Source organism: Dasypus novemcinctus, chromosome 17 (genome assembly GCF_030445035.2).
Source record: "Dasypus novemcinctus isolate mDasNov1 chromosome 17, mDasNov1.1.hap2, whole genome shotgun sequence".
NCBI lineage: Eukaryota > Metazoa > Chordata > Mammalia > Cingulata > Dasypodidae > Dasypus > Dasypus novemcinctus.
This window is the reverse complement of record NC_080689.1, coordinates 24,643,742-24,656,465: the sequence shown is the minus strand read 5'-3', so window position 1 is coordinate 24,656,465 and position 12,724 is coordinate 24,643,742. Positions and strand designations below refer to the sequence as shown.

At 39.9% G+C, this 12,724-nt stretch overlaps 1 protein-coding gene across 1 annotated transcript in view; it reads left to right on the top strand.

Annotated features, from left to right (window-relative positions):
• Window positions 1–12,724, top strand: part of HEATR5B (HEAT repeat containing 5B) — a 147,505-nt gene that overhangs the window by 16,623 nt on the left and 118,158 nt on the right. Inside the window, exon 5 of the mRNA XM_058278392.2 lies at window positions 4,964–5,113. Within this exon, the coding sequence (XP_058134375.1) occupies window positions 4,964–5,113 (150 nt within the window). The remainder of the gene's footprint in view (window positions 1–4,963; window positions 5,114–12,724) is intronic.

Below are 12,724 nucleotides of genomic sequence, written 5' to 3'. Positions count from 1 at the left end.
TGGGATGAGGTCAGAACGTGAGGGCAGGGTGGGACTGGAGTTTGTTTCTGTTAATTTGTGGGCAAGTTTTAACCTCATAAGGTGAATTCAGGAGGGAAAAGCTGATAGTTTTGCTGCCATTGGAGTTGTTAGGAGAACTAGATATGGACCAGACCTCAAAGTCTGGGGTGGTTTAAGATGGAGGGTTTTAAAATAAACCCAGTTTCTGGGATATAGATTAGTGGGTAAAAGTCCTGGTATGGGTTTCAGTAGAGCATTGTGGTCTACTTTTTGTAGAAAGCGTCATGTTTGATTTAGAATAGGGAGATAATCTACTAGCAGGGAGGTGGTGGAGGGTTCGTTTCCAGTACATAAGGGAGTCCGTACATTATTTCAAATGGGCTTAAGTGGTGAGGGTAATGAGGTATGGAGCAGAGTTTTAGGAGGGCAGTAAGTTGCAAATTTATCCAGGTAGCCTGAGTTTGGATCATAGTTTGGTAAGATGGGTTTTGATTAAACCATTTGTTTGTTCTACCTTGCCAGAAGATTGGGGTCTGTAAGGGAGGTCTTGGATCAAATGGTAAGAGTTGTTTGTTTTTTTAACTGCTAGGATTGAGGTATCAGTGGGGGAGTCAGTTGGGCACACAATTCCAGCAGCAAGGAGTTTGTTAATGATGGGCTTTAACCCTAGCAAGGCTTGGGGTTGAGGGAGCATGATATTGGGGTTTGTTAGGAAAAGGGGTATTACTCTTGAGTGTTACTTTAATTGGGGTGTGGCTTGCTACGGAGGAGCATTTGGTTTCCCACACCATAGTGTTTACATGTTCTAGGAGGATGGAGGGGAGATCAGGGAATGGGGTTGGCTGTGGGGCCATAAGGAGTAGGGATGATTTTTGGGAGTTAGGGATCAGAATAATGATGGTGGAATGACATTTTAGGCAGGTCTCACCCAATTAGTGGAGTGGGGCAGGCAGGTATTATTAGGAAGGGGTGTGTAAAGGAAATGGTTTCTAAGAGGCATGTTAAAGGTTGGGTTTGGAAGGGATTAGACACTTGGCCGATAACCCCCACAATAGAGAATTGAAGAATGGACTAAAGGTCCGGAGTATTCTTGTAAGACCGAATATGTGGCCCTGTGTCTAATTAGAAAGGAGATTGGCTTACCTGCTACCACTATTGTTACCCCGAGTTCAGCCTTGGTGATGGAGACGGTATCTGAGCCTGGGCAGCATTGGTCTTCAGTGGCCAGTCCCAGTAATTCTGGAAGGGACAATCCGGGTTCTGGGTTTGGACTTGTTTTGGGGACGAGCTCACTGGCCTTAGACCTGAGGGCAACTCAATTTCCAGTGTCCTTTAGCCCCACACACTGGGCATAGACCCAGCAGAGCCTTGGGATTGGAGTACACTTTTGCCCGTTGTCTGTCTTGACCACACTTGAAGCAGGGTCCTGCTGGAACTTGATTAAGTTAGAAGGTTGCTTTTGGCTGTCCTGGATAGTGACTGCAATTAAACTGTATTTTGCCTGTTCTTGTTTTAAATTTTGTTGTTTTAGTTTTTCATCTCTATTGTTAAAGACCCTAAAGGTGGTTTTAATCAAGTCTTTTTGAGGGTTTTGTGGCATGTCTTCTAGTTTTTGTAATTTTTTTCTAATGTCTGGGGCGGACTGGGAGAGAGAGTGAGCACGTTTTCTAATGTTTGGGGAGAACTGAGAGAGAAAAAGGTATAGTTTCCTGCTTCTGAGCTGGGATTGAGGTTAGTTTATTTTAAAAGGGCTTCAGTTAGTCTGTTCATGAATGCCACCAGATTTTCATTGGGTTTTTGGGTTACTTCCTCAATTTTGTCATAATTTACTGCTTTTAGGGATGCCTTTTTCATTCCTTTGATTATGCAAGTTAGGAAATGTGACATATACTTATAAGGTCTGGGGAGTTTGGTTGGTAGTCCCAGTCCAGGGCTGTAGTGGGTATGGCCATAGGGCCGGCGAGGTGGCAGTTAGGGTTCTGGGTATGAAGGGTATCAGTGAAGGCTGTAGCCACTGCCCAAATTTGGATTTTTTCTTTGGGAGTGGTGGAGGAGAAAATAATAACATAGACGTCCTGGAAGGTTAGGTCTCTGACTGAGTAATGTATTGGAATTCCTATGTGGGCTTGGCGGGAAAGGCGCGTAAACATTTCTTGATGTGGGTGAGGTCTGAGAGGGAAAAGGAGATGTGAACACGGACAATTCCTTTGGCCCCTGCAGTTTCCCTGAGGGGGAGGACAGGGACTGGGGCTAGGGAGCTGGGAGTAATGAGTTGGGTTCAGGAGCGGGTAGTGGGTGGGGAAAAGAGGAGGACTCGGGGGGAGCAGTTGTGGAACGGGAGTAGGAAGGGATGGGCTTAGAGGAAGCTGGTGGGGCATAGGGTTGGTGGCATGATTGGAACGGTCGAAGTTGGAGGGAGAATTTTCACGCAGGAGGGGAGGTCCGTCCCGGAGAAGAAGAATTTGATAGGTGTGGCAAGATTGGCGAAGGAATGAGTGGTTGCAGAGGAAGAAGAAAGCCTGAACGTAGGGAACCTTGGACTATTTGCCATTACGTTGGGTAAAGCTTGGATATCAAAAGTGCTGTGTTCTGGCTGTTGGCTTTGTTGTTTATTTTATATTGAGGCCAAATGGTGGTAGAGTTAAAAAATGAGTTGCTTTGGTTTGATTTCTCATCTGGGGTAAAGTTTTGAGGTTACAGAGGAGATAACCAAGGGGAGTTTCTTTCAGAGGTAATGATTGGGAGTTTCCCATGTTTGGTGAGGTGAGGGTGAGTTTGAGACCTTTTAGGAAAGACGGTGTAAAAGGAAAGAAGCAAGTGTCCTTGAATCTTTCACTTACAGACGGGTTAAAGGCCAATGACTGAACCCAGGACCGGCCGTCCCCGGAGCTGGGAAGGTCAGGTAAGGGGGAACAGTTTCTCCGATACTGGAGAGGATCTCTGATCTAGTGCTAGGGTTTCTGGAAAGAGGGGCAGAATACTCCAGAGAGGTTCCAAGACACACTAAAAAATGAATCTCTGTCTTGTGTTGGATGAAGGAGCTGCATTGGCAAGGTGGAGGGTCACTATGAATTTGATCTGTCACAATGAGGCCTTCCCAGGTTTTGGCACCAAATGTTAGGTCCCAGGTTAAAGAGGCTCAGAGACAGATGAAGATTCAGGCAGGAGTTAAATAGATTGCCATAGATTGCCAGCGTGGCAGGGGTCTGAGGTGAGTCTTCAGTCCAATGGTCTAGACTGGGAGTGCTCCTTTTCAACTGGGAGAAGTGGGCGGGTTTACAGAAGGGGCGCATAGGTGTGGTGAGAAGATATAGGGTGGGAAAGTACCAAGTTAGCTATTTCAGAATGAGGTTTAATGCTAGAGAAGTGTCTGACCGTTGGGGAAGGAGTGTTCTGTGGCCTTGTGGAGGTGGTGATAAGCAAGGGCTGGAACGGGTCCTCCTGTGTTTGAGCACGTACAAACTCAGGGAGCAAGAGCACACATCCTAACATTCCCTCTTGTACATTTTCCCTTATTAATAACATTTTACATTAGTGTGATGCATTTGTTTCAATCGATAAATTTTGAAGCGTTGCTACTAATCAAGATCTGTAATTTACCTTATGGTTTATACTTTGCACCATACAATTTTATAGGATTTATGATTATACTTTTATTAAGCCCTACAGATAATTTTGCATTGGCATTTCTTTTTTTGTGCCTTAGCCAATGTCAAGGAAAAATAGTTCTGTTTTGTCTGTCAGTTAGTCTCTATGTCTGGAAATTCCTTGTTAGCTTGTGATTAACTAAAATAGACTAAGCTCAGGACTCTTGCAGTCTAAGAAAGCTACAGTTATATTGGACAATATCTCTTCTGGGAATTGTTTGTTCATTCATTAAACAAATAAGATAGGTTGTCAGGCATAGACCTACAGAGATGAATAAGACTTTTTTTTACCTCAAAAAGCTTACAATCTAGTGGAAGAAATCTATATGTGAATAAGTATCATGATATACCATGATAAATGTGTTAGAAATATGAATCAAGTACTATGAGAGTATAGAAACAAGCATTGTAAATAGTCACCAGAAGGTGAGAGTTTGGCACATCTCTGTAACAAGCTTTTTTTTTTTTGAAAACTCATGTCGAAATAATTTCAAACTTACAGGAAAGCTGCAAAAACAAAAACAAAAACACAGAAATAATACACGGAATTGCCCTATACTCCCAGTTTTATCAGCGTCTAACTTTTGCCACATTTTTTGTATCATTCTAAGTATTCCAATTTCTCCGTCATCGATCATCTGTTTTCTTAATATTTGAGAATAGATTGCATACATCATGCTTCCTTACCACTTAAAATTTTCATATTTATTTCCTAACAAGGATATTCACTTATTAACCACAGTAAGTATAATTATCAAGTTCAAGATATTTAACATTGATATAAAGCATACAGTCTATCCATATTCCAGTTTTTTCAGCTGCTCTAATAATGTCCTTTTTAGACATTTTTATCTCCATTATGAGATCTATGACAAGTTTTTAAAATGTGTTGAATGTTTTCTTAATCCTCTTTTGAATTGGTTTATATTACTTTTTAACTACTTTTAATTTAATTTTTCAAAATCTGAAGGTTTGGACCCTTAAGTATGGTATTGATACTTCTGAATTTGTCTTCATGTTCCAGTTATGTTGTATCTGTATATGTCATGTAGAATTTAATTTTGTTGTCCTTGGAATATGTTTACTTAACATAATTTCATTTCTCAGAAAGATATTTGATTGAAGGTAGTAAAGATTCTTACCTTTCAGAGGATTTCTAAAATACTTAATTTTATTTTATTTTCCATTATTTGCTGTTTCAAATTTAGGGGTAAGATTATTTGGACCAGAGAATTTGGGTTTGGGTATATGCTTGTTTAAATTTGGGATTTGTTTTACAATGTAGTTTTAAAGTTTTGATTTTTTAATGCTTTTAGTCTCAGGGACGAAGTGAAATCTTAATGAGCTTACAGAAAGTTCTAAATGGACTGGGTGGAGCGGCAGCTTCCTCTCATCGCGATATTTACAAGAATGCCAGATCCTTGTTGACCGATAGGTCAATGGCTGTTAGATGTGCAGTTGCCAAGGTTAGTATTCAGCCACTGTATAATGCTGCTCTTAATCTGCTTGCTCTGAGACAGTCAGTACTAAAAAATATATAATGGTGAATAGATTAAAAACATCGATAACTTTATTTTTATTTCCTTTTAATTTTTAATATCAATGTTAGAAGTTACTTCATTAACACAAGATAATAAGTGCAATAACAATAAATCTGCTTTGGTCCGTAGTAACACTCCCCCCCTTATTTTTTTTTTTTTAATTAATTAATTTATTTTATTTCTCTCCCCTTCCCCCCACCCACCCCAGTTGTCTGTTCTCTTTGTCTATTTGCTGTGTGTTCTTCTTTGTCCGCTTCTGTTGTTGTCAGTGGCACGGGAATCTGTGTTTCTTCTTGTGCGTCATCTTGTTGTGTCAGCTCTCCATGTGTGCGGCGCCATTCCTGGGCAGGCTGAACTTTCTTTCACGGTGGGGTGCACTCCTTGCGCATGGGGCTCTCCTACGCGGGGAACATCCCTGAGTGGCACGGCACTCCTTGCACGCATCAGCACTGCACGTGGGCCAGCTCCACATGGGTCAGGAGGCCCAGGGTTTGAACCGCAGACCTCCCATGTTGTAGACGGACACCCTAACCACTGGGCCAAGTCCGCTTCCCTCCCCCCTTATTTTTGTTCATTCCTCAATCTTGAGATTTGGAATGATGTTCACTTTGACTCCTTCAGGCTGAGTGGAGGCTTGAATATTATGGGACAGAGGAAAGGAGTTGTTTTGCTTTGCAGTTGAAGATACTTCTTGTTTTGGGAATAGGACTTGTCCATTATTGTCATTTTGTTAGTTGTCAAGGGCTATCCTAAAGAACTGGAGATTAGGAATTGGCCACAGCTCTCTTGGATCAGGGATCAACCAGCATATGAACTATCCAAAGATTTAACTCTCTGAGAAATATATTTAACAGGTACATTGAAAATGATAGGTTTTAATAAAAGGAGTAGAAAAATCATAATTAGGGGCATTATAAATGAGTATATTTTCAAATATTCCCAAATCAGGCCTGCCAAGGGGGTGTTGATTTCATGAGGCTGTGTGGCTTGCCTGTGGTGTCTGGACATTTCGAGAGCCCTTGGGGGCACTTTTGTTTGAAGCTTTGTTTACTGTGGCATTTTGTATAATCTCCTGAGACCTGCATAAACATAACCTCCAGAATGACCTGCTGGTTTACTTTGAAATCCCTTAGCCATGAAAACTGTTTTATTTAATATTTTCCCCTTTTGGTCAAGGTCTTTTTCCAAATGCATTGCTGATTAAAGCTTGGTAATAATTCCCCTCCTTGGTGCCAGGGCGGCTTATCCCTGGGAGACATGTCCTACATCAGGGATAACATAGTGAGATTATTTGCAGAGTTTGATTTACAGGCCACATTTGAGTAACAAGGAAGTTTTCAGGAGGTAACTCTTAGGCATTAATTATAATTAGGCTAAGTTTCATTATTACAGGTATATGGTTCCTAAGTGCAATCATTAAGACTGAGAAATTGGCATATTGGCCTGATTTCTTTTAGTAGGCAAGGCTTATATATTCCAGAGAATTCCCATCTTTTTAAGAAAGTAGCGGGATGTCCCCAGGATGGAAGTTTAATATTTTGTTAGTTTCTGTGTGGGCCTCTATCCAGAAAACATACCTTTGATAACAAGAATATATTTATGGAAGTATGCTTTAGGTTCATTTTTACCCCATATACCACACCACTATCAACACTCTGTACTAATGATATATCTCGGTTATAGCTCTTGAAAGAACTTTCTTATATTTGTATTATTAACTGCAATCCTCAGCTACCCCGGAGTCACTAGTTTATATAGTCCCCCATTTTATCCTCTTTCCTTCTAGCAACATGTACCAGCCAACAATTCCCCTTTCAACCATGTGCATATAAAAGAGCTTTGTTTTTAAAAGTGAAATTGTGAATTTAGTAAAAGAATAGAAACTTTATTTTCTATAATACCTCTGTGCTCTTTGATTCACTTAATTTGCTCAAATCACATAACTTGTGTGTTTTCTACACATATCTGTTTTCTACAGTTATAGGTAGTTACTTGTCTCAGATGAGAGAACAGGATGTATGAGGAAGGTAGTATTTTTCTCCTGTCTTATAATTAGGTAATAATATCATAGTGGTTAAATGTGTAGACACTGTAGTTGAAGTTGTTGGTTCAAATTTTGCCATACCCCTTATTAACTATGATATGGGGAAGATACTTAATTTTTCTAAGCCTCTGTCTCCTCAGTTGAGAAATGGGCATAATGGTATGTACAAGTGTTACATCAATGTTCAAAACAAATTATAGCTCTGTTCAAACTTAATTTTTATCCCATAAATTATTATAAAACAAATAAGCTGAATTAATATACATGTAAATGCTATCTAGTATAGTATCAGAGCTTATGGAATTTTTAGGAGGTAATATACTCTTTTTTATAAACAGCTTTTTGAAGTATAATCGACATACAACATTTATACATATTTAAGGTACACTATTTGATAAGTTTTGGCATGTATACACCCATGAAACTATCAGCATAGTCAAGATAACTTCTTTCAATTCAAAAAGTTTCCCTTTGCCCCTTTTGTAATCCTTCCCTCCCACCACTCCTTTCCCCAATTCCCCCATCTCTAGATAACCACTGATCAGCTATATGGTCCATGAATTAATTTCATTTCTAGAATTATGTATACATGAGGTCATTTGTTATATACTTTTTTATTTCTTTTCTTTTTCATTTGTTGAAGTACAGCACTCATACATAAACATACATAAACAATAAGTATATAGTAATAGTTGTGAACTTATAAAACATACATAACATACAGGGCTCTCATACCTCACCCAACCACCAATACCTTGCATTTTTGTGAAAACGTTTTTAACTAATGATTAAAGAGCATCCTCAAAATACTACTATAAAACAAAGCATCTTACATTTGGTGTATTTTACCCCCAACCCACCCTATTATTTTTTTTTTATCATTTACCAGTGAACCTATGTAAACAATAAGTGTATAGTAAAAGTTGTAAACTTACAAAGAAAACATGCATAACATCATACAGGGGTCCCATACATCAACCCACCACCAACACCTTGCATTGTTGTAAGACATTTTTTACAAATTATGAAAGAATATCATCAAAATCTTACTACTTACTATAATCCTTATCTTACATTTGGTGTATTTTTCCCCCAACTTATGCTATTATTATTTTTTAAATATATTTTTTTGTGGCAGAAGTTGTAAACTTGCAAAATAATCATGCAAATATGCAGAGTTCCCATAAACACCCCTTTATCAACACACCACACTGTGGTAGAACATTTGTTACAGATTATAAGATAATATTATCAGATTATTACCAAGTCCATAGCATACATTTGGCACACTTTTTCCATACTCCCCCATTATCAACAGAGTACATCTTTGGCTTAGATGAATGAATATTACATTATTACTCTTAACCACAGTCCTCAGGTCACACCAATTGTATTTTTACCATGTTTCTCCACATTGCCCCATTACCCTGCAATAGTGATGTATATCTGCTCTAGCTTACAAAGGATGCTCTTGCATCTGTACCATCAACCACAATTCTCATTCACCTCTGGATTTACTATGTTATTCAGTTCCTAGATTGTTCTTTAGCTTTCTGTCAATTGGCATTTACATCCCTAGACAACCCTTTTCAGCTACATTCCCATTTATATTAATAAACCAGCTGTTACTCACTATAATGTCTTACCATCGACTCTATACATTTCCACACTTTTACAGTAATGTTATTTAAAACTTTTACATATATTAAACATCAGTAGTCTATTTCGGTCCTCCTTTTATCCTCTTTAAGAATCCGCCACCTACTACAAGATCTTGAAGATATTTTCCCACAATTTCTTCTAGAAGCTTTACGGTTCTTGCTTTCATATTTAGGTTTTTGTTCTATTTTGAGTTAATTTTTGTATAAGGTGTGAGCTAGGGGTCCTCTTTCCTTCTTTTCACTATGTATATCCAGTTCTCCTAGCACCATTTTTTGAATGAACTGTTCTGCCTGAGCTGGGTGGTTTTGACAGGCTTGTCAAAAATCACTTGGCCATAGATGTGAGGGTCTGTTTCTGAATCATCAGTTCAGTTCCATTGGTCTATGTGTCAGTCTTTATGCCAGTATCATGCTGATTTTACCATTGTAGCTAGGTAATATGATTTAAAGTCCATTGGTGAGAGTCCTTCAACTTTGCTTTTCCTTTTTAAGATGTTTCTGGCTATTCAGGACCCTTTACTCTTCCAAATAAATTTGATAATCATGCTTTTCATTTATTTTTTAAATGCTGGTGGAATTTTTATTGCTTTGAATCTCTATATCAATTTGAGTAGAATTGACATCTTAATGATATTTAGTCTTCTAGTCGGTGAGCATGGAATGTTCTTCCAATTATTTAGGCCCTTTTTGATTTCTTTTAACAATGAGTTGTAGTTTTCTGAATATAAATACTTTACAACATTGGTTAAGCTTATTCTTAAATACTTGGGTTTTATCTGTCATACCTTATTTTCACCACTCTTTTGACACTCTTAGTTACCTTTAATGTTCATTTCTAGACCCTCTTCCAAGCCTCTCTCTTGTGTCTTTTCAGACTGTAGCACACTCTTTGCTATTTCCTGTAAATCTGGTCTCTTGGTTAGAAATCTCTGTTTCTGTTTATCCGTGAATATTCTAAACTTGCCCTCATTTTTGAAAAACAATCTTGCTGGATGTAAGATTCTTGGCTGGAAGTTTTTCTCTTGTAGTATCTTAAATAAATCATACCACTGTCTTTTGCCTCCATGGTTTCTGGTGAGAAATCAGCACTTAATCGTATTGGGTATCCCTTATATGTTATGCATTGCTTTTGTTTTGCTGCTCTCAGAATTCTGTGTTTGGCATTCCCTGAGACCTTGTTCAATTTTTTCCATTCTTCTCTTCATCTGTTCTTTTGTATGTTCACTTTAAGAGGCAATTTCTTCAAGCTCACCAATCCTTTCTTCTGCCGCCTCAAATCTGCTATTATATGATTCCAGTGTATGTTTAATTTCATTTATTGTGCCTTTCATTCTCATAAGATCTGCTGTTTTTCTATGTATGCTTTGAGATTCTTCTTTGTGCTCATCTAATGTCTTAATATCCTTACTCTCTTTAGCCATCTCATTGAATTTATTAAGGAGTTTTGTTTGAACATCTATAATTAGTTGTCTCAACTCCTTTATGTCATCTGGAGACTTATCTTGTTCCTTTTACTGGGCCATAGCTTCCTGTTTCTTGGTGTGGATTGTAATTTTTTGTTGATGTCTTCGTATCTGGCTTACTCGAGTATTTATTCTTTTTATTTATTTATTTATTTCCCAAAAAATTTTATTTATTTATTTATTTTAAAAGATTTATTTATTTATTTAATTCCCCTTCTCCCCCGGTTGTCTGTTCTCTGTGTCTGTTTGCTGCATCCTGTTTCTTTGTCCGCTTCTGTTGTCAGTAGCACGGGAAGTGTGGGCGGCGCCATTCCTGGGCAGGCTGCACTTTCTTTCGCGCTGGGCAGCTCTCCTTACGGGTGCACTCCTTGCGCGTGGGGCTCCCCTACGCGGGGACACCCCTGCGTGGGCGCAGCACTCCTTGCGCGCATCAGCACTGCGCATGGGCCAGCTCCACACGGGTCAAGGAGGCCTGGGGTTTGAACCGCGTACCTCCCATGTGGTAGACGGATGCCCTAACCACTGGGCCAAGTCCGTTTCCCTTTTTTTTTTAAAGATTTATTTATTTATTTCTCTCCCCTCCCCCTCCCGCCCCAGGTGTCTGTTCTTTGTGTCTATTTGCTGCGTGTTTGTCTTTGTCTGCTTCTGTTGTTGTCAGTGGCATGGGAATCTGTGTCTATTTTTGTTGCGTCATCTTGCTGTGTCAGCTCTCTGTGTGTGCGGTGCCATTCCTGGGCAGGCTGAACTTTCTTTTGCGCTGGGCAGCTCTCCTTACGGGGTGCACTCCTTGCGCATGGGGCTCCCCTACGCGGGGACACCCCTGCATGGCATGGCACGCCTCCCGCGCATCAGCACTGCACGTGGGCCTGCTCCACACGGGTCAAGGAGGCCCAGGATTTGAACCACGGACCTCCCATGTGGTAGATGGATGCCCTAACCACTGGGCCAAGTACACTTCCCTTGAGTATTTATTCTGAATGCAATTTTTCTGTTTAGTTTAGGGCTTTCTTGTCCTTTTTCCCTTGATGGTTGTGTTATAGGAGCTGAGGATATAGTTGGTGCTGTAAGCTGTGAAGGCTCAAGCTGCTCTCATTTCCCCAGGGATTGATGAAGATTCTCTCAACTTTTTCCTTTGCCAGGGGTAGCAATCCAAGTCGTGCAGGGCTAGACTGTAATTTCCCGGAGAGACTGATGAAGCTTCAAGCCCTTTTCTTCCCTGTCTAGGGCAAGGATGGAGCTGCAGGTGTGGGCAGTAGTCTATGCAGTACAGGTCCAAAATGACCGCAGTTGCCCTGGTAAATTTCCAACTATTCCTTCTTTGCCTGCTGAATGTACCTGAGGTTGGTGCAGGGCCTGCCAGCTTCCTCCCTGCTAGAGGTGGGTCTGAAGCCTAGGGTAAGGCTGCAGGCCAATCTGGGTGAAAGAAACTTGTCTCTACCATCACTGTGATTTTCAGTCAGCCCGGCTTCCTCTCATGCCAAGGGCGGAGTTAAAATGACTGTTGGCCTCTTTCTGACTTAGGTTCAAACTTTAGCTGTTCTTAGGATTATACTTTAGCTCGCTGAATTTACTAATCAGTAGCTGAAGTTGGTGCCCATCTTCTCTTCCTCCCTGTTTTTGGGAGGTGGCGCTTCCAATTCCATCTGTAGAATATCTTCTAAGGCAGCTCGTGCTTTCCAGTGGAGGATGGGCACCAGCCTCCCTAGTGTGGAGTGCTCTACTTACTAATCTTCTCTACAGATGGACGGTCTCCTCCTTCCATTCCTTGAAGGATGTTGCAGGATGCCTTTCTGGTCTCCTGGATCCCCCAAACAGGTGCTTTAGATAGCTCTGGATGATGCTATCTGCCCTGTAGCATGAGCTGACTCTAGGAGCTCCTTACTCTGCCACCATCTTGCTGGTTGTCTCTGTTATATACTCATTTTTTTTCTGGACTGGCTTCCTTTACTTAGCAAATATTTTTAAATTCAATAGCTCATTCTTTTTTATTGCTGATTTATTGTATGGATATATCATAATTTATTTATCCCTTCACCTATTATGGGCTTTTAGGTTACTTCCACTTTGAGCTATTATCCAAAAAGCTGCCATGAACATTTATGTACAAGTTTTTATGTGAATATATGCTTTCATTTCACTTGGCTAAATACCTAGGAGTGGAAAGATTGGCTAATATGGTAGATGTATGTTTAGCGTTTTAAGACACTACCAAACTGTTTTCTAAAGTGTTTGTACCATTTTACCTTCCCAGTAGCAGTGCATGGGAATTCTACTTCCTCCACAGCATCATCAATGTTTGGTACAGTCAGTGTTTTAAATTTTAGCTATTCTAATAGAAATATACCAGGGTTTATGTTTAGTCATCTGA